The sequence below is a fragment of the Aquarana catesbeiana genome, linkage group LG07, assembly GCF_042186555.1.
Source record: "Aquarana catesbeiana isolate 2022-GZ linkage group LG07, ASM4218655v1, whole genome shotgun sequence".
NCBI lineage: Eukaryota > Metazoa > Chordata > Amphibia > Anura > Ranidae > Aquarana > Aquarana catesbeiana.
Genome location: NC_133330.1, coordinates 171,573,845 through 171,595,878, shown reverse-complemented (window position 1 = coordinate 171,595,878; position 22,034 = coordinate 171,573,845). Strand labels below are relative to the sequence as shown.

At 40.9% G+C, this 22,034-nt stretch overlaps 1 protein-coding gene across 1 annotated transcript in view; it reads left to right on the top strand.

Annotated features, from left to right (window-relative positions):
• Window positions 1–22,034, top strand: part of COLGALT2 (collagen beta(1-O)galactosyltransferase 2) — a 171,499-nt gene that overhangs the window by 95,653 nt on the left and 53,812 nt on the right. Inside the window, exons 6-7 of the mRNA XM_073592872.1 lie at window positions 14,412–14,531; window positions 19,277–19,353. Coding sequence (XP_073448973.1) covers window positions 14,412–14,531; window positions 19,277–19,353 — 197 coding nt within the window. The remainder of the gene's footprint in view (window positions 1–14,411; window positions 14,532–19,276; window positions 19,354–22,034) is intronic.

Here is a 22,034-nt window from a genome sequence, read left to right as displayed (position 1 = left end):
AGACTGTGGTCCTACAACAGCCTGCGTCTTCTGTCAGACCAGACTGAACCCAGGTCATCATTTTCTTCTCTTCCCTGCAGCCTTTCCTCCACGCTGCCCTGCAGCCTTCCCTGTAGCCTTCTTTTGAGGCTGTGGCTCTGGTGTTTCAGTTGTGGCAGGAGGAGGAGGAGGAGGAGGAGGAGGAGGAGGGGGGGCTGCCTCATGTAGTTGGGTGTTTTGTGTTAGCGTGCCCTGCAGCCCCTTATGGATTGTTTCCCCAAATAGGCGCTCACAAATGAGGCGCTGCTCCCTATTCATCTGAAGAAGCCTGCTGGCTAAGTAGCAGCCATAGGATTCTTCCGCTTCGGGGGGGCTCCTTAAAAAACGGGTGGCCTCTTGCATGAGGCGCAGGGATGCGTCCTGTGTGACCATCCCCTTCCTGGCCCTTTTTTTGGGAAGGTGGAGGGGAGGCACTTGGGATTCGGTCAGGCTCCTACTGGGCCCAGCCACCTCACTTGGCCCAGCCACCTCACTTGGCCCAGCCACCTCACTGGGAGCAGCCACCTCACTGGGAGCAGCCACCTCCTGCCTGACACTGGGCCCAGCCTCCTCCAGGATGATGGTGAATCCGGCCTCCTCCAGGCTGTCCATGGGCCTGGTCTCCTCCTGCCTGCCACTTTCCCCACATTCCTCCTGGATGGACTCATCCTGTGTATAAAAAAAGGACAATAGTTTGAGTATATTTTTTTGGGTTCATCAATGACACACAGTTTGCTTCTCATGAATAGCAAATTCAATGTGAATACTTCTCTTTAATAAAAGAGTCTAATCAGACACCCTAATTATTTCAAGCAGGTGCCAAACATATTTAGCCACTACTGTCAATTGATATGTATACCCAATTTTGAGTGCCAAATTATTTTAGACAATTATAACATCCAGTTAACATCATTAATATTAGTACAGTAAATATTTGTTAAAATAATTTACCTGACTCCAGATGGTCATATCTGGTTCATCCAGGATGGAAGACCCAGCTTGCTCCTCATCAGCCTCTGCTGGGGTGGAGGGAAGGGTGGAGGGAAGGGTTGAAAGTAATGGCCTGGCTTCATTCTGGTCATCCAGAAAACGTAGTTGATTATAGTACCACAGCCTGGGTACATAAACATCATCTGCTGATGCTCCTGATCTCCTTGATTCCTGGATCTTCTTATGCTCCCTCTTATACATGTTCCTCAAGCCCCCAATTTTCTTGAGCAATGTCTCCATTGTTGCTTCCGGGATGGTCGCCTGGACAAAGGCCAGAAGTCTCTCCAGCGTTGACTTCCTCACATGCTTAGCATAATACTGAGGGTGTTTCACCTCCCACAAATTCCTCATCTCTCGATATTTGGAAATAAAAGATGTAAGGAACTCTGGATCCTTAAATAGGGGATTCATTATATCTGGAAAAGATGAAGTCACAAGACAAAAAACACTTTTATTATAGGTTTCGGCTAACCCCTCATCATCTTCTCCCTATGTAGGCCTCATCAATCTATCAAGCCATATAGGCCGCTTGCTACAAAGTCATGACCATAAAACCCAAAAAAAATATATTTAAAATTACCTTCGTTTTGTAACGTCCTGGTCCACTATCACCTACGCACAGAACGTTCGTACGACACGTGCGCAAGGGCCCTCTTCATACACTACGCATGTGTGAAACTCCGCCTGCGTCGCCCGCCCCTGACGTTCGAAATTAACTCATGTTCTCCGCCCCCTAATTCGACGCACAGAACGTACGTACGACACGTGCGCAAGGGCCCTCTTTATACACTACGCATGTGTGAAACTCCGCCTGCATCGCCCGCCCCTGACGTTCGAAATTAACTCATGTTCTCCGCCCCCTAATTCGACGCACAGAACGTACGTACGACACGTGCGCAAGGGCCCTCTTTATACACTACGCATGTGTGAAACTCCGCCTGCGTCGCCCGCCCCTGACGTTCGAAATTAACTCATGTTCTCCGCCCCCTAATTCGACGCACAGAACGTACGTACGACACGTGCGCAAGGCCCCTCTTTATACACTACGCATGTGTGAAACTCCGCCTGCGTCGCCCGCCCCTGACGTTCGATTTTAACTCATGTTCTCCGCCCATTTTTTGTTACGGCGCGTAGTGGAGTTAAAGAATGGCGGAGACACCTGAAATGTTGACGACCTCAGGTAGTGGAGACAGCCCGGAGGCTGGAACGTCAGCGAAATCTATGAGGCCTAGATTTAAGGCCTCTAATATGAGTTTTAAAGAGATGGTGGAGATGGTGGCCATTCTTCACAAAGACGACTATGATGGCAATTATGGGCCGTACGCACGGCCAAATTTGCGCAAGGCCAAAATAATGGCGAAGGTCGTGGAGACTTTGCAGGCATCTTTTGGGGTCCAGCGCTCCAAAGATCAACTGCGAAAAAGATGGTCTGACCTGAAACTCAGGGAGCCGGATCAATACCGACGTATCCGGAAAGTTCTTAAAAAAAGTAAGTACTTGTCGTGTTTTTCTCTTGTGTTTATTACCTTGTATACTGCTCCATGTGCTTTTCCTTCCTATCCGATTTTTTGTTCATCGTTTTAAACGATCTTTTAAGAAACCTCGTTACATATCTATAGATATATATCTATATATACATATACACATATATATACATACATATATATATATACATATATATATACATATGCATATATATATACATATATATATATACATATATATACACATACATATATATATATACATATATATATATATATACATATATATACACATATATATATATATATACATATATATATAACTATATATATAACTATATATATATATATAACTATATATATATAACTATATATATATATATATATATATATATATATATATAACTATAGAGATATATATATATATATATATATATATATATATATATATATATATATTGAGAGATAGATATAGATATAGATATAGAGATATAGAGAGAGAGAGAGAGAGAGAGAGAAATATATAGAGAGAGAGAGAAATATAGAGATAGGTAGATAGATAGATATAGAAATGTAAAACATTCTTTTTGAAGATTTGAAGTTATCTTAATTTTTTGGCTTTACATTTAGTTAGATATTTAGAGATTTTGTTCCAGATATAGAGAGAGATCAAAAGATTATTAAACTATATTTTGAGATATTGATATCTATCTATCCGATATGTCTTTCTAATTTTAAATATTGAGGTAAAATAGGAACTCTACACAAACCACTTCATTACAAATGTTGGAAAATTACTATGTACTAAAATATCTGTGTGCTAATTAGATTAATAATTTTTTGTTTCACATAGGGGAAAAATCACTCAGCCAACAACCAGAAGACAGTCCACCCCAAGCAAAACATGATTGGGAAATAAGTCCAAGTCCCATTGAGGATGTGGAGGAAGGAGAGGTGGGCGACATGGGCACCCCACCAGGTGAGTGTCTGACACACCAGCTTACGGTAATCTATGCATGGCTGCCTTTTATTTTATGTAATTTTTCTACTCTATTTTAGGTGATCTGGTTGTGCTTGAGTCAAGCAACAGCGCCACCCCCGAGGATGTTCATGAAGTATGCGACATGGGCACCCCACCAGGTCAGTGTTTGAGACACCAGCTTTATGGTAAGGTAAACTTATGTGTGCATATTTCTAAACATATTTTTTTTTTCATTCCACTTTAGGTCCAAGTGACTATTTCACCACAGACAGTGCCCAACGGCTAATTGCTCAAATCATGGCCTGGAATGGGGAGATCGATCAAATGCGGAATCGGCTGGATCGTATGCAGCAGGAAATGAAGGACATGATTGATGTTTTGGGTCGAATCTAAATGCCCTTTTTTAAACCCCAAAACATCAATCATGTCCTTCATTTCCTGTTTTGCTGACCCCATTCTGGGCCTTCTCTTTTTTTTTTTTTGGCAGAACATAAATGGCTGTTTAACCTAATGTAAAAAAGGAGGGCTGTTTCTCGTAAATACCTCAAAAATCCACAAAAAAATAAAAATTGATTTTCAAAAAAACACAAAAAAAAAAAAAATAAAAAACTTGATTTTAAAAAACCAAAAAAATTAAAAAACTTGATTTTAAAAAACCAAAAAAATTAAAAAACTTGATTTTAAAAAACCAAAAAAATTAAAAAACTTGATTTTAAAAAACCAAAAAAATTAAAAAACTTGATTTTAAAAAACCAAAAAAATTAAAAAAATTGATTTTAAAAAACCAAAAAAATTGATTTTAAAAAACAAAAAACATTCCAAAACTTGATTTTAAAAAACCAAAAAAAATTAATATACAAACTTTATTAAAAAAAAATAATAAAAACAAAAATAACTTGATAAAAAAAAAAAACATAAACAAAAAAATTGCTTTAAAAAAAAAAAAAAAAAAAAACAAAACTTGATTTTCCCAAAACAAAAAAAAAAGCCTGTTTGTGAAAATCAAAAAGCCAAAAATATTTTTTTGTGGATTAGGTATAAATATTTAGATATAATTATATTTTGCTACATTATTAAGATATCATTCTATTTTTGTCTATGAACATTTTATACTAAATGCAGAACTGAATGCATAACAACCATTAATAAAAACATCTCCTTATAGGAATTAAATAAATGTGTGGTTTGTTATTTCAAGGCTCAGTATCATTTTAGTTATAATTGTAAAAAAGTTGTTTACAGTGGCAATGGAGCTTATTTAGACATTTAAAATTACAATACAGTTGGCACTACAACTGCTCGACTATAACCTAGGAGACAGCCCAAAAGAAAGGCAAGCAATAAATATAATGCAAGATTTCATCAATAATTTTTTTATTGTCAAAAATTATATATCCTGGCCCATTGCAATGGCCCCCCTACCCATAAAATAATTAACATATTGCTGTCTAACTTGACGGGCACTTTGGGGGGCCAAGCCAGTACGGACAGTATCCAGGCCTGTAAGGTTGGCTTCTATTTGTCCGGCCTCAGGCCCAACTGTGCCTATATAATTTGGAGAATGCTTATTTAAAAAGTTGTGCAGAATGCAGCACGATAAAATGATAAAATTAAGTTTGTATTCCGCCAAATTAATGGCTGTTTGAAACAGGCGGAACCGGCTGGCCAGAATTCCAAACGCATTCTCAACCACTCTTCTAGCTCTGGCCAGCCGGTAATTAAAAACCCTCCTCTCCGGGGTGAGGGTTCTTTGGGGGAATGGCCTCATGAGGTGCTTGCTGAGAGCGAAGGCTTCATCGGCAATGAAGACAAAGGGGAGTCCTTCCACGTTATCCTCATCAGGTGGCAATCCCAGGCCACCACTCTGGAGACGCTGGCAGAACTCCGTCTGGGCAAATACTCCTCCATCCGACATCCGGCCATTCTTCCCCACGTCCACATATAAAAAATCATAGTGTGCCGACACCACCGCCATTAAAACAATACTGTGGAACCCCTTATAATTAAAATAATATGACCCCGAATGGGGTGGTGGCACAATGTGGACATGTTTCCCATCTATAGCCCCTCCACAATTGGGAAAGTCCCAACGGCTGGCAAAATGGGATGCCACAGTCTGCCATTCCTGTGGCGTTGAAGGAAACTGGGAAATCAAACAAGAAAACCAAAATCAATTAATTTGGAAGCTAACATTGCAAGAAAATTAGACAATTAAAAACATTATTCCCCAGCATCAGTATAACATTCAATAATTTAATTGTTCTGGAATAACTAATATGGAAAGGCACACTTATCAGATTGCTCACCCCCTCTGATGGAACATTGATTACATTTTAGGGGGTTGTGAAATCCCTAAAAAAAATTACTTTTAGGACACGCAGGAATTTAGGGACTAAAAAGGCTACAAGACTGCAGTTGTCGCACTCTGCAGGTGCAGTTGCTAACCAGCTTACAGTAAATGAGGTAATGTAAAAAGGCATTCATGTTGCAAGGAGTACACAATCACATGCAAGGGCAATTAATGAAAACACTTTGAGGCTTGCATATGATTTGATGATGGAAATCAGCAGAGCTTCTGCTCATTTACTAAAGCACTGGAACAAATGCACTTGTAGAGTGCACATGCATTTTGCAAAGTGCAACATATATTTGCTTTAGACAAATCAACACCACAGAACATTCCAGCAAATTTTAACGAGGGTGGGGGTGGGGGGGTTGTGAAATCTAGATAATTGCTCATTAGCAGCACACTATTTGGAGTGAGTTTAGGTGGGGGGGGGGGGGTGGGGGGTTGTGAAATCTAGATAATTGCTCATTAGCAGCACACTATTTGGAGTGAGTTTAGGTGGTGGGGGGTGGGGGGGGTGGGGGGGTTGTGAAATCTAGATAATTGCTCATTAGCAGCACACTATTTGGAGTGAGTTTAGGTGGTGGTGGGGGGGGGGGGTTGTGAAATCTAGATAATTGCTCATTAGCAGCACACTAAATACACTCAAACAAAATACATTCCAAATGAGTAGACTAGGTGGATATGTTCCCATCACTTCATGCTGGGAAGGTTATTGAAGGAAAATATACATGCATGACAAAAAATAACAGTAAAAAATTCCAGCATGTGTGAGGATAAAAAGGGGACATTCACACTATATTGCAATGATGGTAAGTAGTGTTTGAAGCAAGAAATACATCACATTATCAAAGATTACATAAAAGAACATGTGATGCTAATAAAAGAAAAATATCTTACCTTAATATAGTCCTTCTGCAGGACCTGTATGATGGCAGAACAGGTCTCTGGGATAATGATCCCCAGAGCCTGGGGGGAGATGCCTGTCGAGAACTTAAGGTCCTGCAGGCTTCTCCCTGTGGCCAAATACCGCAAGGTAGCGACCAGCCTCTGCTCCGGAGTGATGGCTTGCCTCATGCAGGTATCCTGCCTGCTGATATAGGGGGTCAGCAAAGCCAACAAACGGTCAAAAACGGGGTCCGTCATCCGGAGAAAGTTCCTGAAATCCTCAGGATTATTCTCACGGATCTCACGGAGCAAAGGCATGTGACAGAACTGGTCACGCTGAAGCAACCAATTCTTGGTCCATGAACTCCTCCTCGCCCTGTTCATGGACTGGTCTTGGGCTGAAGAATAAACTACAGCACCAAGCACATACAATGCACGAGCTCTACGACGAGTACGTACAGGTAACATGGCTTCAAAACGGTCGGCTGGTCAGAACGCACTAAACAGAACGCACTGAAGAACAGCAAGGCCTGTGAAGAACGACCTGAAAATCAGGAACGAGCGGCCAATAAAACAAAGATTTCTCAATGCCAACTGACCAAACGCACTGAAAAGCAGATACAAACCTCACAAGCACAGACTGAACAACAGTTAAAACGAACTGAAAAATACGAGTCTCACAAGCGCGAATCGTCTCTCACCAAACTTCTACTAACACGAGATAAACACGAGATTAGCAGAAGGAGCCCAAAGGGTGTCGTACGGGCTATTGAACTTCCGTTTTATAGTCTCGTCGGACTTGGTGTACGTCACCGCGTACTAGGCTGTCGTACTTTTGTGTGGTCGTGTGTGTGCAAGTCCGTTCGTAAGAAAGTCTGCCGCAAGTCCGCCGAAGGTACGTCGGAAGTCTGTCGGACAGGCTGTCGGACTTTTGTAGACGAAAAGTCCGACCGTGTGTACGCGGCATAAAGGTACAATGTTTTTATCTTAATGCATTCTATGCATTAAAAGAGAAGTAAGGGTTTTTTTCCCCTTTTATACTTACCTAGGTGTATGCAATATGGGACTGATGCTGCATCTGTTCCCCGTCGTCTTTACACTGAGAACTGAGCCATCAAATATCGCAGATGGCTCAGTTCTCTCAGATCCCCAAGGGGAGAGCTGCTGACTGTCAATCAGCAGATCTCCTCTCTGCTCCTCCATGCTCACTGGAGTGCTGAGCTGTGGAGGGGCGGGGAGCAGCCATCTCAGGGTCTCAGCGGCTCGCTGAGAGGCTGAGACAGGCATCAGTCCAGGCACCAGGTGGATCCAGACTTCATTGTCATGATGATGCGGTGCCTGGACTGATTCCAGTACATCAGCAGAGAGTGGACTTCAGACTGCTCTCTGCTGAAAACGGGTCACAGGAGTGGAAAACAAATTGCACTCTTTTGACCGATAGGAGAAGGCCAGCCAAACAAGCTCAGGTTGGACTTCTCCTTTAAGGGTAAAAAACCTTCTGCACGCAGCTCCCCCCAGGCCACCCAAAATACTTATCCAAGCCCAATCTCGATCCAGCAATGTGTACAAGAGCGGCTCTCCCTCTCCTCATTGAACAGAGAGGCAGCAGTGGGGACCATTGGCCCCTCCTGCTGTCAATCACAGCCAGAGAGAGGGGGTGGAAGTGAGCACACACAAGTGCCCCCAGAGCAAGCTCGGGAGGTGGGAGGAGCCATGAGCACCAGTGGGGGACCCAAAAAGAGGAGGATTGGGGCGTGTTTGTGCAAAACCATTGCACAGAGCAGGCAAGTATAACATGTTTGTTATTTTTTCTTGAAAAATGTGCCTTTAGAATCACTTTAAACCAAATTTTATTTAACAAATGACAGCTAGGGATGAGCTCCCGGCTTCATACAAACATGATATATAGTTGCAGGTTTTTCTCCCGTTACTATATATGTAGCTTCTTTTTTCCTGTTATTGGTTGTTGACAAAGCAGCGGGTGCCATCATTCGGCAATTCATCACCTGACCCTATTCATTTATTGGCCGGGAATCCCCAGTCTTGTAAACAAAAGAGCTGGGGATAGCGTGGATTTTAAGAAGGGACCCCACGCAAATATGAATAAAAAAAAGGGTTATGCACCTCCCAGAAATCTACAAATCCACACAACCACCACATACCCTTATTAGAGCATTCTGCCTTGCTGCCCAGGAAAGGGCAAGGGGGGTGTGCAAAAGCCCGCCTCCCTCTTTCTGAACCATACCAGACTGGTGACATGCCTTTATCATGGGGAGGGACCTTTGTCAGAGGGAGAAAGCACATAGTTCACATGTTGATGAAGGCCCTTGTCCTCCCCATACGTGTTTTTTGTGGGGTCCCCCATTAACATCCATATCAGACCCTCATCTAGGACAAGGATCTGGTACAGAAGAATGAAATCCCCAATCATTGTTTACAAACAGAAGGAAGTGGCTGGGAGCTCTCATTTTGCCGGCAATTTAACCACTTGACCTCCGGAAGGTTTTCGTGACCAGGGCATTTTATGCTATTCAGCACTGCGTAAATTCAACTGGAAATTCTGTGGTCATGCAACACTGTACACAAATGAAGTCTATATCATTTTTATCACACAAATAGATTTTGGTGGTCTTTGATTGCTGCTAGTTTTTTTTTTTTTTATTATATAAACCAAAATGGACTGAAAATTTTGGGGAAAAAAATAAAATTTCTTCATAAATTTAGGGCAAAATGTATTATGCTACGTCTTTGGTAAAAAAAAAAATCCCAATAAGTGTATATTATTAGGTTTGTGTGAAAGTTATAGTGTCTACAAACTATGGTGTATATATTATAGAATTTACGCAACTATGCCGCTATACTAGTAATGATGGTGATCAGCAACTTATAGTTTGACTATGATAGTGTGGCAGGAAATCTGGCGTTAACAGAGACTATCCGGAGGGTCACTAACTGACACTGACATCGCTAGTTACACTTATACGGTGATTGGTGATAACACTGTACACTGACAATGTACGAATGACACTGGCTGGGAAGGTGTTAACATCTAGGGACAATTAATGAGTTAGCTGTTTCCCTAACAATGTGTAATGTGTGCTGATTTTACTTTACTATCTGGCTGTTTTTTTCTTTCTGCTTTTCAGGGAGATGAAACAGCCAGATTGCTATTCACAGTACACAGATCTGTGTGTTTTTGTAAACACAGAAGTCTATGTGTGTGATTGGACACATCCAATCAACACATCCAATCACAGCCGGGGTTGGCAGCGGGTACACGCATGCATGCCCCAAACCCAGAAGAAGGCCAATCACGTACGTGTACATGATCGTGCTTGTACCTGCCGCCCATTCGCAGTATATTTACTGTGGGCGGTCTGCAGATACTTAAACACACTTTTTTCTTTGTAAATATCAGTTTTACTGTAGTAGGTTGTATACACCATCAGGACATCCCTGGACATGTTATTTAACCACTTGCCGACCAGCTCACGCACATTTACAGCGGCAAAGTGGCTCGTTTGCACGAATCGCCATACCTTCACGTCGGCTACTTTAAGAGCCATAGCAGGCACGCGTGCCCACTGCATGGCGGGGAACCCGATGCGTGTAGCCGACGGCCACGATGTCGGCCGGGCACGAGAGCCAGAATGGGGATCTGTGTATGTAAACATACAAATCCCCATTCTAACAGGGGAGGCAGAGACAGATCTGCTGTTCCTAGTAATTATCCCTAGTAATAATCCCAGCGATCTCTCTCCTCCTCAAGTCAGTCCCATCCCCCCCACAGTTAGAAACACTCATGAGGGAACACATTTAACCCCTTGATCAACCTCTAGGGTGTTATTTACTAACGGAAAATCCACTTTGTACTGCAAGTGCACTTGGAAGTGCAGCCACTGTAGATCTGAGGGGGACATGCAAGGAAAATAAAAAACAGCATTTTAGCTTGCACATGATGGGATAATAAAATCAGCAGAGCTTCCACTAATTTCAGATCTTCCCCTCAGATCTACAGCGATCTACAGCGACTGCACTTGTAGTGCAGAGTGGATTTGCCTTTAGTAAAACAACCCCCTAGTGTTAACCCCTTCCCTGCCAGGGACATTTATATATTAATCAGTGGCTATTTTTAGCTCTGATCGCTGTATAAATGTCAATGGTCCCAAAAAAGTGTCAAAAGTGTCCGATCTGTCCGCCGCAATATCGCAGTCCCGCTAAAAATCGCTGATCGCCGCCTTTACTAATAAAAAAATATATAAAATAATAAAAATCTATCCCCTATTTTGTAGACGCTATAAACAAAAATAGACCGACAATTTTGAAAAAAAAAAAACCTATATTTTTTACTTATCCCCCAAATTTTTTTTTAAAAACAAACTTCTTCATCAGTTTAGGCCAATATGTATTCTTCTACATATTTTTGGTAAAATCTCAATAATATTGATTGGTTTGCGCAAATCAATCAATATATGCTTATTGCTATTTTACTAAAGAGTGTGCATTAGCTCACCCTTTGTTTTAATAACTTTACATTGGGTTTATCAATGCATCATCTTTTCAAACACATCATAAATGCAACCTAACTAAAATGCTTTACAAAACAGGGGATGCTTTTGCCTGCAGTGAATTGCATTGTTTATGTTCATAAAGCTCATTTGGCTGGACTTCTCCTATGGATCACAGGAGTGCAGTTTGTTTTGCACTCCTGTGACCCGTTTTCATCCGAGAGCGGGCTGAAGTCCACTGTCTGCTGATGTCAGAAGTCAGTCCAGCAACCACGTCATTGCGACAATAAAGTCAGGATCCGTCAGGTGCCTGGACTGACACCCGGCTCAGCCTCTCAGCGAGCCTCTGAGAGCCTGAGCCGGCTGTCCCCGCCACTCCACTGCTCAGCACTCCAACGAGCAAGGAGGGAGCAGAGCAGAGAGCTGTGACTGACAGTCTGCAGTTCTCTGCTCACGGAACTCTGAAAACCGAATGATCGATGTTCAATCGCTTGGTTCTCAGTGCAGAGGGGCCGGGGGTCTGATGCAGCATTGGACCGATGCTGCATCCACTGAGGTAAGTATGATTCTTAAAAAAAAAAAACTAAACTTTTCTTCTCTTTTAAAATGACACTAAACTCTGGGTTAAAAAAATATGTATTTTATCATATGTATTATGAACCAGGAACACGCACTGCTCATTCCAAGCAAACAGAAGTGAGGTAGAGGGGCAGAAAAATACAGTAAGAAATCATTTAATGAAAAATAGATTACAGGGCCATTAAGCAGTGGGTGTGTATGGATTATTTTTGGAGAAAAAGAATATTGTTTAGTGTCACCTAAATGCATGTAATTTCCCATCCATGAGAGAAAATTTGACATTTTTATCAGAAATGTACTGCCACCTTCTGTATGTTTGTAGTCTTTGCATGCTACTACAAGTATATTGATATTAATATTACAATATCATTAATGGTGTGCGTATAGGCTGAATGAGATAATACAATCAATACAAATAAATTAAACAGCAAGTATAGATGGATGCATAGGAAAAACACGTGCAGTAATCAGGGTTTAGCTACAGACAAAGGGATCCCAATGCAAATATTGAGTTAGAACTCCTTTCTCTACCTTGACAGAAACCCCTACCATTTATTGAGTTCCTCACTTCACTGCCTTGCAGTGAACTTACAATATAATAGAGTGCCCCATCTGAAGAGGTATTGGGTTCTCCAGAGGTGTAAAAGGAAGTTACATTGCTGATACAGGGTTCATTGAGTGTAATGTAACAAAAGTATGAATTAATTGTCACACCACTGCTAAAATAGCTTGAATATGACATTATACCAGTAAGGGTCAGGGCCAGGGGGGCAATTCTACCTAGTTCAAACATATTTTTTTGAGGGTAGTACTAAAAACTGGGAGGCACTCCTTAAACTTTGTGCCATGATGACAGCCTAAGTCCACCCCTTAAAAACACAGATGATCTATCTAAACTTATGATACTCTATTATTGCACTTTGCATTGTAGCATTGCCTTTTTGCATTGCTTTATTGACAAAACCTAATGATTTGTAATGTCTTAATGTAATGTAGCAATAACTCTCGGTGGAGCTGCTGGTTTAAGCGGGCTTGTTACCTTCACTCTCGACACCTCTGCTTCACCGGCACCGGGTCTAGGGTTCCGTTGAGTTTACCTCTGGACGATATAAGCACCAACACTTGAGTAGGTTTTCCACTGCTTTAATAAAATGAACAAGGGAAGTAGCAGGAAAGAGGTAGTAGGAAAACTGCAGGGACGCTCAAATACCTTTCTGTTGTATTTCTTCAGAACATTCTTTGTAATTGAACACTTGCAATTGAATAGTCCCCCTTTCGTAGGATTCAATCTTTGCCCGCCTGGATAGGCCTCTCTCACTTGCCTAGCAGCCAGTACGTAGCACGAACAAAAGTCTCTGCCACAGACTTATCTGGAATAAAACCCGTACGATCCTCTGCCACAGGATGTATTGGTTTGTGATGAATGTCAGATACAGTACTTGAACCTTTAAGCCAACCTGGCAGTACTATACTGTAAGATTACTTCGGAATGCGTCCTCCAACCGAGTCACCAGGCCCCTCTCCAGACCAGCACTCTGCGTGATCCTTCCATGACGGGTCCTCCCCTGGGATCTTCTCGGTTGTCCAGCTTCTTCACTCAGGATAGACAGCTCAGGACCATTCCTCTGCTGCCGTGGTAGGCCCCAGACAGGCTTCTGGGCCCACCCACACGCCGCAGTGACACAGGCCTCCGGAACGGAGGACCACGAGGTGGTATTCCTAGTGCATATCTGTCGGCCAGGAGGGCCAGCAGGTGGCTGAAAAAAAACCCTAAAATATGGGGTCTGTCCCATAAATACCCTCTCCCAGAATGCAACTCGGAGGACCACCTCCACTGAGTTGTCTCCGGGACAGAGGAGCACTCATTCGCTTCAACACGTTGCTTTTCCAACACCTGCCGATGATGACAACAACACCCACGGCACAATGTGGAACTGCATGCAACATCAGCCAAGCTGGAACAGGGGCAAATCTAACTTCCTATAATAAGCAACCCACTAAATTTACCTATCAGTGAGAGATAAAAATCTACCAGCGCTACAGTAATAACAAATACAAATGCGAGAATATCATTAAGTCTACTCTTGTCTAGCCCCAGACTCCCATGGTATGATGAAAAAAATTAGAATTATAAAGTGCACTCTATGATTGTAGTATGACTGGTGTTATGATCCTTAGAATAAAAAAAAATGCAATTTATCCAGAATGGTGGCCAGTAATGTGTATGCCGTATAAGGGAAATTGTGCTACAAAACTCTTAAAGTCTACATGGATGCCTGCCAGAATTTTCAAAAAGAACAGAAGTTGATCTGAACTTCTATTGGAAAGAGATACAATGTCAAAATATCCTCCCAAGGGCAGCTAGGGAATAAATGTATTGAAGCACAAGCTGAGATAGGTTTTTATTGCAATTGCCGGATTATACGAGATTTTGGCGTTATTGTTTTGTTAAATCTGTTTCACCTAGGTGTAAGATTTTGTCCCCTTAGCATGAACATTTACCATTTGCAATGCACAAAATGCCATAAATTTATGAGGAACCTAATCATTTGTGGACAAATGTTTACATATTTAAAACTGTTTACCATCTGATACAGATTCTCTGTCTTTTTTAGGAATTCAGATGTATATATGCAATAAGGAGCATTATGGATATCTTCCTGTACCTCTTAAACCATATCAAACTTTAGAAGATGACATTGAGGGCTTTGCACATGTCCTTACAGAAGCAATGAGTAAGTGAAAAGTGAATGAGTAGAATATAAGTAAAAATCATCGATTTCTGATGAGTTCCAGCTCTAGGGTAACCCGCAGGGGAAAGGTGACCACATGTTTATGTAAAACTGTTGGCTACAAGACAAATTGTATGGTACCCATACAGCTCTTTGAAAAAAAATAAGGCTTTCAGAAAAAAGAAAACTGTATCTTTATGAGACATAGAAGAACGTTGGTTATGTTTTGGGGCTGCCTGATAGCATCTGGCACACGGTGCCTTGAATCATTGCAGGACACAATGAGGTCTCTAGACTATCAAGTAATTCTAAAGTGAAACATATTGCCCAGTTTCAGAAAGCTCTGTCTCAGTCACAGGTCATGGATTCTCCAATGGGATAAAAGCACCCAGCTAAAAGCATACAAGATTGGCAAAGAACGAAACATTTGACTATCCTGAAATGGCTTCCCATGAGCCCTGATCTTAATCTTATCTGACATCTATGAAATAAGCTAAAACATTCGACCTGGAGAAGGCACACCTTAAACCTGATATAGCTAGAACAGTTTTCTCAAGAACTGTGGGCCAAAATATCTGTCAGCAGGTTCAAAAATCTCATCCAGAGCTAAAGCAAATGATCATCTCTAAAGGTTTTACAACAAAATAATAGGTTAGGAGTCTCATAATTTTGGTCCATGTAATTCTTTGTTATTTAAAGTATTCTGTTGAATCAAAAATTAAAAGCAAAGTCTGATTTTATTTAATGTGCAATAAGCAATAATGGAGTCCAATTACCTTGGTCAGTTTAAGGTTATTTCAGAGAAAATTGTCGGTGGTTCTTTTACCTGGAAGGGTGCCAACAAATTTGTCCATGTCTGTACATAAGAAACTCCACACATCTGTGCAAATGGACGTTCCCCCCTATAACCACTGCTATAAACATGGCTGGTCAGCAGAATTCTTATAAAATATTGCTGCTGATGCATGCTGATAAGAGTTTCTATGCTCTTTGGTAGTTGTCAGGCGCTTCAAGGGATTAGAGAAAAATAGCCCATCTCCTCCACTAAAAACACAAGTTCGGTCTGCAGATTGCGACCCCTATGCCATTTTTTTTTAAATTATGGTGCAGGGTTCCCCTTAATATCCATACCAGACCCAAAGGACCTGGTAATAGACTGGGGGGGAACCCAAGCTGTTTTTTTTCAATGTTTTGTATCTATATTGCCGGCACATGACAATACATTACAGCCGGGAGTAGTTTTAAATGACATTTTTTCCTTTAGAAATGTCATTTTGCTGTGGTACTGTTCTAAACATGGAAAAAATGTGCTACTTTACAGGTATACTAAGAACACCCCCCCAGGCACAATATTTAAAGGAATATTTCATTTTTATTGTTTCACAAAATCACTGCTCCTGAAAAAACGGCAGTTTTTAAAACTTTTTTTTTGCATTGATACATGTCCCTTGGGGCAGGACCCAGGCCCCAAACACTTTTTATGACAATAACTTGCATATAAGCCTTTAAAATGAGCACTTTTGATTTTTCATGTTCGTGTCCCATAGACTTTAACGGTGTTCGCGTGTTTGTACAAATTTTTTGCCTGTTCGCAAGTTCTGGTGCGAACCGAACAGGGGGGTGTTTCGGTTCATCCCTAAAGTGCACTAAAAGTGCAGTTGCACTTTAATGTAAACACTGTAATGATACAATATTTGTTCACCAAAAATACACTATACTTTTTCATTAATTCAGTAAAAAATATTTTAATCAATGTTTTTCTATTGAAAGAAAATGTAATTCCAATCATTCTCTGTGAGTATAGGGAGTCTTTTGGTCTCCAGGAACAGGAACATTTGTCTAACAAAACTCAATGAGGTATTTGGTAGAATCCATGAAAATCTAATTCCAGGAGGGTATGCATTTAATGTAATTGTATACTAGAATAGCAATATTGAAACCATATCTTGACATTTGACCTAGGACTGTGTGATTGCATCCCTACTGGGAATGTTTATTTAACCACAAACATGTTAAATTACTTTTATCCTGTGTACTAAACAGTTTCACATGAAAAGTGACATGCCTTCTTAGAGGAAATATGGTATATAACTTTACTTCAGTCATTTTAGGTGCATTAGGCTTATGTATATAAAGTAAGTGTATTTGTAGGACTTCTACATATAAGCATGAGGAATATAGCACACTTCTTACTTTCCATTTTCCTCAAGCCGGGGAATGCTGCAACAGCGTTGCTGACATATTGTGCAGTCCGTGGCATCCAGTTTTTGCAATGAAATAAATAAATACTTCTGTGTTGCCTCATACAATGCAGTACACTTACCCTATCCTGGGGGTCAGGGACCGCTTGAAGAATATTAGGCAGATAGCAGGGTTCACAGAACCTCCCATTTTTGCCAAGGGCTTAAGAGTATGATTTTATAATGCATTTTAATGTATGTGTGACAATAATAATATGTATTTTTACATACAACATAAAAAGTATGTTTGTTAGGAGATTTGTGTACCATACAGGTCCTCCATTAAAATGTAACCCATAATGAACTTGTAATGCTTACTCCACAAATATGTAAACTCATGTCAAGTAAAAGCTCATCCTGTAAACACACTTATTGTGTTTACTTGTGGGGAAAACAAGAAGGCAGTTCTTTGATAATTAAACAGGAGAACCAGTGATATTTCATAGTTAACATGTGCCAATGATTTTCCAGCATGGTGCTACTGTAATGAAGATTGACAACTTTTACACATTCAAAACAAAATAAGGCCCGGCAGACCACGCACAGTTTTTGCTTAGAAGTTATTTGTTAGATTAGCAACAATTATGTAGTGCAAGGGTTTTCTTAATTGAATAGAAGTTGAAATTTTTTTAGTGAGTTCTGCACTAAAAAAATGTAAGGTCCAATTATTTACTCAGGTTCTCTCCACCATGCCAAAATGCTGGATCTCATGTAATTTGGGCTACTTGGCATTCCACGGGATCTGGCTGGAAGCATGCTGATATCACCCCCTGCAGTACGACAGCCTTTTTTCCCCTAAAGTTTAAAACCGCATTTTAGCATGCGGTAGGAGGCCATTAGTCATGTAGTGCAACGTTTGATTTATGTTCTGACATGGCATATGGAGATTTGTAGTTTAGCCCACAGAGGGAAGTTTCACTCATTTTGTAAACTACTCTCTAAAATATCAGCCACACAGAATGCATTATTTTCAATTCTGGCTGACTCATAAGCTTGCATGGTTAGAAGGAGCAGTAAAGCACAACCGTTGTGCAGCAGGAAGCAGAGCCTGGATATCTAACAAGCATATATGGTTACCCCTATTTACATATATTATTTAAAATTGTATCAAAATAAACAAAAATGTTAAAACATTATACAATTTTATTAAGCTATTCTCTTCTAAATGTTTATTTAAAACAATTTAAACAGTACATTCCATTTAAGTACATTGTACATTCAGACTGTAAAATATGTGGGCAGTAAATCCCCTTCTTTCTTGTGTGGCTAGTTCACATCCATGTGCTGCAGTTTAGGCTGGCCATACACAGATCTATTTTCAGCCCATTCCTGTGGATGGCTCTGTTGGCACTCTCTTGCCTGACATCCTTCTATTTAAACATCCAAAAAGCAGTGCAGAAAATTATCATCTGAACAGAGGCTGCATTCATTCGGATGCAATCCCTGTTTGGGTTTTCTAGCAACTGTGGGTACTAGTTGTCAGAATACAATAGCTGGCAGGGGAGATTCTTCCATCCACACTGTTTCGAAATCTTACAGTGTATGGCTAGCTTTAGTCAATTTTTAAAGAGTAGATGTATATAAAGCATTGTATGCACTTGGTGATATTAAGTAGCCCAACCAACTTAAAAATTTTGTGTGGTTTACGCCTTTACACAAGTGTTGGTGCTGCAATGGGTGGACTGTAAACTGTAAACTGTAAATGTCAAAGGCATATGTATTTCTGAGACATACTGCAAATGAGCGGATGTCTTACCTCAAATAATAAATAGTGAGAGATCTACCCTTAATCAAACACATTGTGGTTGATTTACAAAAGGATACCCAATCGGGTGCAAGTTAAAAAAAAAAAAACAGTTTTTTTGTTTGTACAGGATTGGATGATAAATACAATAAAGGATGCCACGCTAATGAATTTTCTCCATATCTGTGCTGACAATCACAAAATATATAATATATAGTACCATACAATTCTACCATATATCCAATATCATGTGCATAATTATATATCGAAAATCATGTGCATAATCATACACAAAAACATATATTTATATACATATATATATATATATTCAAGCATTCAATATCCACCAATAAATTGAGAAAAGTTCCAATATTTGCATGAACTATTAATTATTTTCAGGTGCACACCAACATTGTCTCTTCTTTAGAAAATATGCCTTTTAAAACAATTTCCACTTCTTCAGTAACTGCTAGCACCATGCAGGTATTGCCCTCACCTCCAACAGTTGACCTAACAACTGTTCAGGTCTATCAGCCAACTTCCCCTATTCACTCTTTCTCGGTTGTTGGTTCTTCCATGGGAGCATTAATAAGTGAGGCAAAATGCTAAGGACAATGTGGAGGATACAGATTGTTTTTTATATGTTAAGCATAATAACCAAATCTGAATAACAAGTCCTATGAGTTATATTGCTTTTTAAATGATAAAAGATGCATATCTTTATTCTAATTCTATTTTGTAAACTTGCCCTTTTTGTCTTCTAGTTGATCGCCCACCCCTAGAAACATCACGATATGTCTACGTGCCACCTAAACTTCCGGACAAGATGGGATTTGATGAGGTTAGTTGTCTGACACTTTAAGATTAAATATTTTTTCAAGAAAATTAACGTAATTAAATTAGACCAGAAGTAAGGTAACTGTTTTTTTGCATGTACTATATTCTCTCAGGGAGAGTTGGTGTGCAATAAGTATGTTATGAATCACTGTCACAGCCAAGGTATTTGTGCTTAATATACAGTATTTAGTATAAGGACTGCACTTAGCAGCTTATACGAACTTAAAACATAATTCAGTAGAGGCAGAATCTGGCAGCACAGGAATAATTAAAGTTTGATTTAGAAGGATCCAGTTCTCATTTTCTTCTAGGGTATGGGTAACACGCACTAGTACTTACCTTACTCTCCGGCCTAGTAGTAAGGTCCTCTCCAGCAAATGAAATATTGGTGGACACTCCTACCATGGTCTTATCCCTCTGCAGTTGCTCTGCACTTTACATGATGGCATACAGTGACAAGAAGAGGGAGGTTGCATCACAACCGAGAACTGGAAAGGAGGAAGATCATGAGACTGTGGACTAAAGTGAGTATTAGTGTGCATTACTCATGCATGAAAGAAAATGAGCAGTAGATCCTTCTTCAGTAGTGTGGGTTGGGGGTGGATAGAGACTTTTTTATTAATTCCTAAATACCCTGAGTTAGGCCTTAATATAATGTTCTAATGTCTCTAGCACGATTCAGATATTCGCATGGAGTACTGGTATTTTTCACATTTGGCTTCATCGTGGCTGCACATGGTCACCATAGTTCCTTGGTGACCAAAGCTTCATGCACATGAGCTTTCACACTCAGTCCTACATGTCTAAACTCAACCTGCTGCACTGTGTACACTACCAGGAAGTGGTACGCAGTTTTTACTGCACTTGTGTCATGTGATGGTCAACTTTCTGTAACATGATGCAGAGCACAGGGAAAGCTGAGTTGTGCTTCCTGGTAGTTTGCACAATACAGCTGTCCTCCATTGAGTAGTCAGGGAATATGAGCAGCTTTGCATTACAATAAATAAAGTCTTCTTGAGAATGGATTTTGCAAAGGACCAGATCACAGTCTTTAATGTTTAATTTGTAATTGAATGTGTAATTTAAAGATGAAAGTTCAAGGTGGTGTCCCAGGCTGCCCCCTGGCTATGGGCATATGATGAACCCTCTCCACAGTAAAAAAGGGAGAGAATTTGGCATTCGGAAGAAGTTGCACCAGCAGATTTTAAGTGAAGATAGTAAGGTCTGAGCTCTCTGCACCCTCTGGAAGATCCAGAATGCTTAAGTTATTTCTGCAATTGCAATTTTCTGCATCCTCAACCTATGCCTCTAAGTAGCAGACCTCGATTTTAAGGGTATGGAGATCAACCTATGGTCCCCCTGTCTATCTACCGTAGTGAAAACACCTCTGTAATGCGGTAATTCCTGGAATTAATCCAAGTCCCTAATTGTCAGACCGATGTCTGATTGGAGGTGGTCTATTTTGGAAGTCAGAGCCGTTTGACACGTGGAGATGGTTGCCATAACCGCAGTGAAATTGGCGAGTCAAGCTACTATTCCCTGAGAAGCAGTCTAAGTGGCCGTGTGTACTGAAATGGCACAGCTGCTAGGAACTCTTACTGATTCATGTGTAACACTGGTTTCTGTGCGGCAGAATGGTGGGACACGCTTCACCCTGGGCATGGCCCCACAGCAGAAATCCAGGAATAAAAAAACAGTACTTGTTGTAATAAGCACTCTATCTTACTGGCCAAGCTAGTGTAGTTGCCTGTGAGCCCTGTCATTCCCCGAATTCAGCAGTGGCTCCCGATCAGTTTTAATAGACATGCTGCCTCACTAACTAGAATGGCGAGGCTGTCTGTGATCCTCGCCCCAGTCCTAGGGTTCAGCAGCCACTCCCACTTGGCTGCAACAGGGCCCTCACCCTTCAGGCCTGGCTCCTAGGGATGAATGGGGAAAAGCCAGGGGGACAAGGGGTAGAACGGTCTCACCACAGGATGAGGAATCAGGTTCGGTGTGCAAAGCCTCTCTAATGTGCGTTTTCTCTTAATAACATCTTGAGCACGCCCCCCTCACCTGTAATGACATTGAAAAAAGCCTGAGTGGAATAGCTTTGAAATGATTGAATACCAATATGCTAACAATATCCAATAACTACTGTGGGGTTTTTTACTATAAGCAAATAGGCTTTTTCACGTTGTAAAGAAATGTTCCCTTTGCAAGGGAATCATGCAAGCAAAAATGATTGGATATTCTTTGCAAAGTGAATTTTCACCACTTTCACTAAGCTAAGGCAACATTCCCTTATAAAGTGAACAGCCTTCAGTAAATCAATTCCATTTTCACAAGCAGTACCCACTAGAGCCAGGGGTTAATAATAAGGGGAGAATTGTATACATGACTGCTATGAAGCCAAACTCCAGGAAATCTAAAACATCTCCCTTGCAGTGGGGATGCTCCCACTCTGCAAGGGTTAACTGCTTGTTTATGTCTAGGTGAGGGTAAAAACACTTTTACTTACCCAATCAGATATATGAACCCTGCATCAGTCTTTATGACCTCAGCACCCTAAACTCTGAAGCATGGGGGAGAACATGCTGCAGGGACTGGCCTAGCAACATGAAGAAGTGGAGGAGCCTTTTCCATGCCCCCTAAACCCAAATGAGCAGCTGACCCCTGCAGTTCGGGCGCTGCCCCGCTGCAAAT